Source organism: Numida meleagris, unplaced genomic scaffold (assembly GCF_002078875.1).
Source record: "Numida meleagris isolate 19003 breed g44 Domestic line unplaced genomic scaffold, NumMel1.0 unplaced_Scaffold683, whole genome shotgun sequence".
In the NCBI taxonomy this organism is placed as follows: Eukaryota; Metazoa; Chordata; class Aves; order Galliformes; family Numididae; genus Numida; species Numida meleagris.
Genome location: NW_018364898.1, coordinates 7,283 through 8,809, shown reverse-complemented (window position 1 = coordinate 8,809; position 1,527 = coordinate 7,283). Strand labels below are relative to the sequence as shown.

The 1,527-nt window shown below is 51.2% G+C and overlaps 1 protein-coding gene across 1 annotated transcript in view; it reads right to left on the bottom strand.

Annotated features, from left to right (window-relative positions):
• Positions 1-803: 803 nt before the first annotated feature.
• The window catches only part of LOC110391970 (T-cell-interacting, activating receptor on myeloid cells protein 1-like), a 2,605-nt gene continuing 1,881 nt past the window's right edge, over positions 804-1,527 (bottom strand). The window contains exon 5 of the mRNA XM_021383917.1: positions 804-1,402. Within this exon, the coding sequence (XP_021239592.1) occupies positions 1,265-1,402 (138 nt within the window). The 3' untranslated portion in view covers positions 804-1,264. The remainder of the gene's footprint in view (positions 1,403-1,527) is intronic.

The window sequence follows — 1,527 nt, the reverse complement described above, 5'->3', positions numbered from 1 at the left end:
TGCCATTAGTGGACACAGCAAGGCTGTACTGGTATCTCACTGCAGCTCGTGCTTTGCAGCCTCTGTTGTCATGGCAACAGCCTTGTCTGGCCTGTTCTTGATGCATACAAAGCACACCACAAAAGGTCCGAAAATGTGTTTTGTCAGTGACCCTTGCGTGGAGCAGAGGGTGCCCGTGTGAGGAGATCCTGCAGTGTGGTTCCTGGAATGCAAGAGCAATGGCACTGCTGAGCACAAGGAGCACATTGCATCCATGGCCACTGTCACATGAGCACACACTGCAGGCAAATGGGCAGAAGCATCCAGAAGCCCAGGGCAGCGCTCCAAGATGAGAACCAGCACCAGCGCAGGGAAGGAAAAAGCCGTGAGAGGAAGGGATGGCAGCGAGTGAAGGAAGAGCTGAGCGCTGTGAGCAGCAGCTCTGAGGCTGCTGTCCCGCTGAGAGCAGTTGTGTTGGAACACGCTCTGCTCACATCTGTCGGGATCTCCACCCTTCGCACCCCACGTTGGGCCCCCACCACAAGGACTGCGGTGCAGGCACCCGGCAGCAGCTCAGCCCCACACAGCCCTTCAGACACTGACCCCTCCCCGTGGGTTTAGGGAGAGAATCAGAAAGAAAAAAATGTGGAATTCATAAGTTGAGATAAAACTGTTTACTTAGACAGAAAAGACATAGAGAAACAACAGTAATGATAATAAGATATGTTTCCAATATATTTTTATATAAGATATATTAGATACATAAGGAATATAAGATATATAAAGATATATAAGATATTTTTCCAAAGCAAGTGATGCACAAAGCAATTGCTCTCTACCCAAAGACCAATGGTAGAAGCAGGACAGAATGGAAGGCAAGGAATTTTGGGGGGATCTATAGGGGATGTATTGGGCATCTGTAGGAGAAGCAAGGGGAGGAAAGGGATATTTTTGGGGCTCTCCAGAGGAGGGGTAGAATGGGACAGATCGGGCGGTCTCAGAGGAATGGTGGCAGTGGTTTGGAGTGGACGGAAGAGGATTTGGAGGTCTCAGGGGGTGTGAAGAGATTTGAGGGGATAAAGAAGGATTTTGGGGTAAGAGATGAGCGTTTAGGCATTTGGTGTGACTGGGAAGCATTTGGGATGCATCAGTGAGAGTTTGGGGTTGTTAGATCTGGGGAAATAGCTGGTCTGGGGTTAGACCAGGACACCAGGGAATCCCAAGCAGGGAATTTAGGGTCTGTCCCCTTCAGGGCACCCCTTAAATGAGGCACCTGGGGAGTCCATCAGCGCGGTAACCCAGTGTTCACTTGGGTGTAGATAATGGGGGATTGAGGAGCAGTGTGGAAAGCGGAGGGCTGAGAGAACGGGATGGCAGCTTGCATCTCGGCGTAGGTCAGATCCTCACTGTCACTGGGGGACACCTGGAGATACAGGAGGAGAAGGGGGTGCCATCATGAGGGTCCAGAGAAGCTCGGGCTGGGGTTGGTGCTCTGGTGTAGGTATCCAGGGAGGTGTTTCCATGAGGGGGAGACTGAATTTTTGCAGA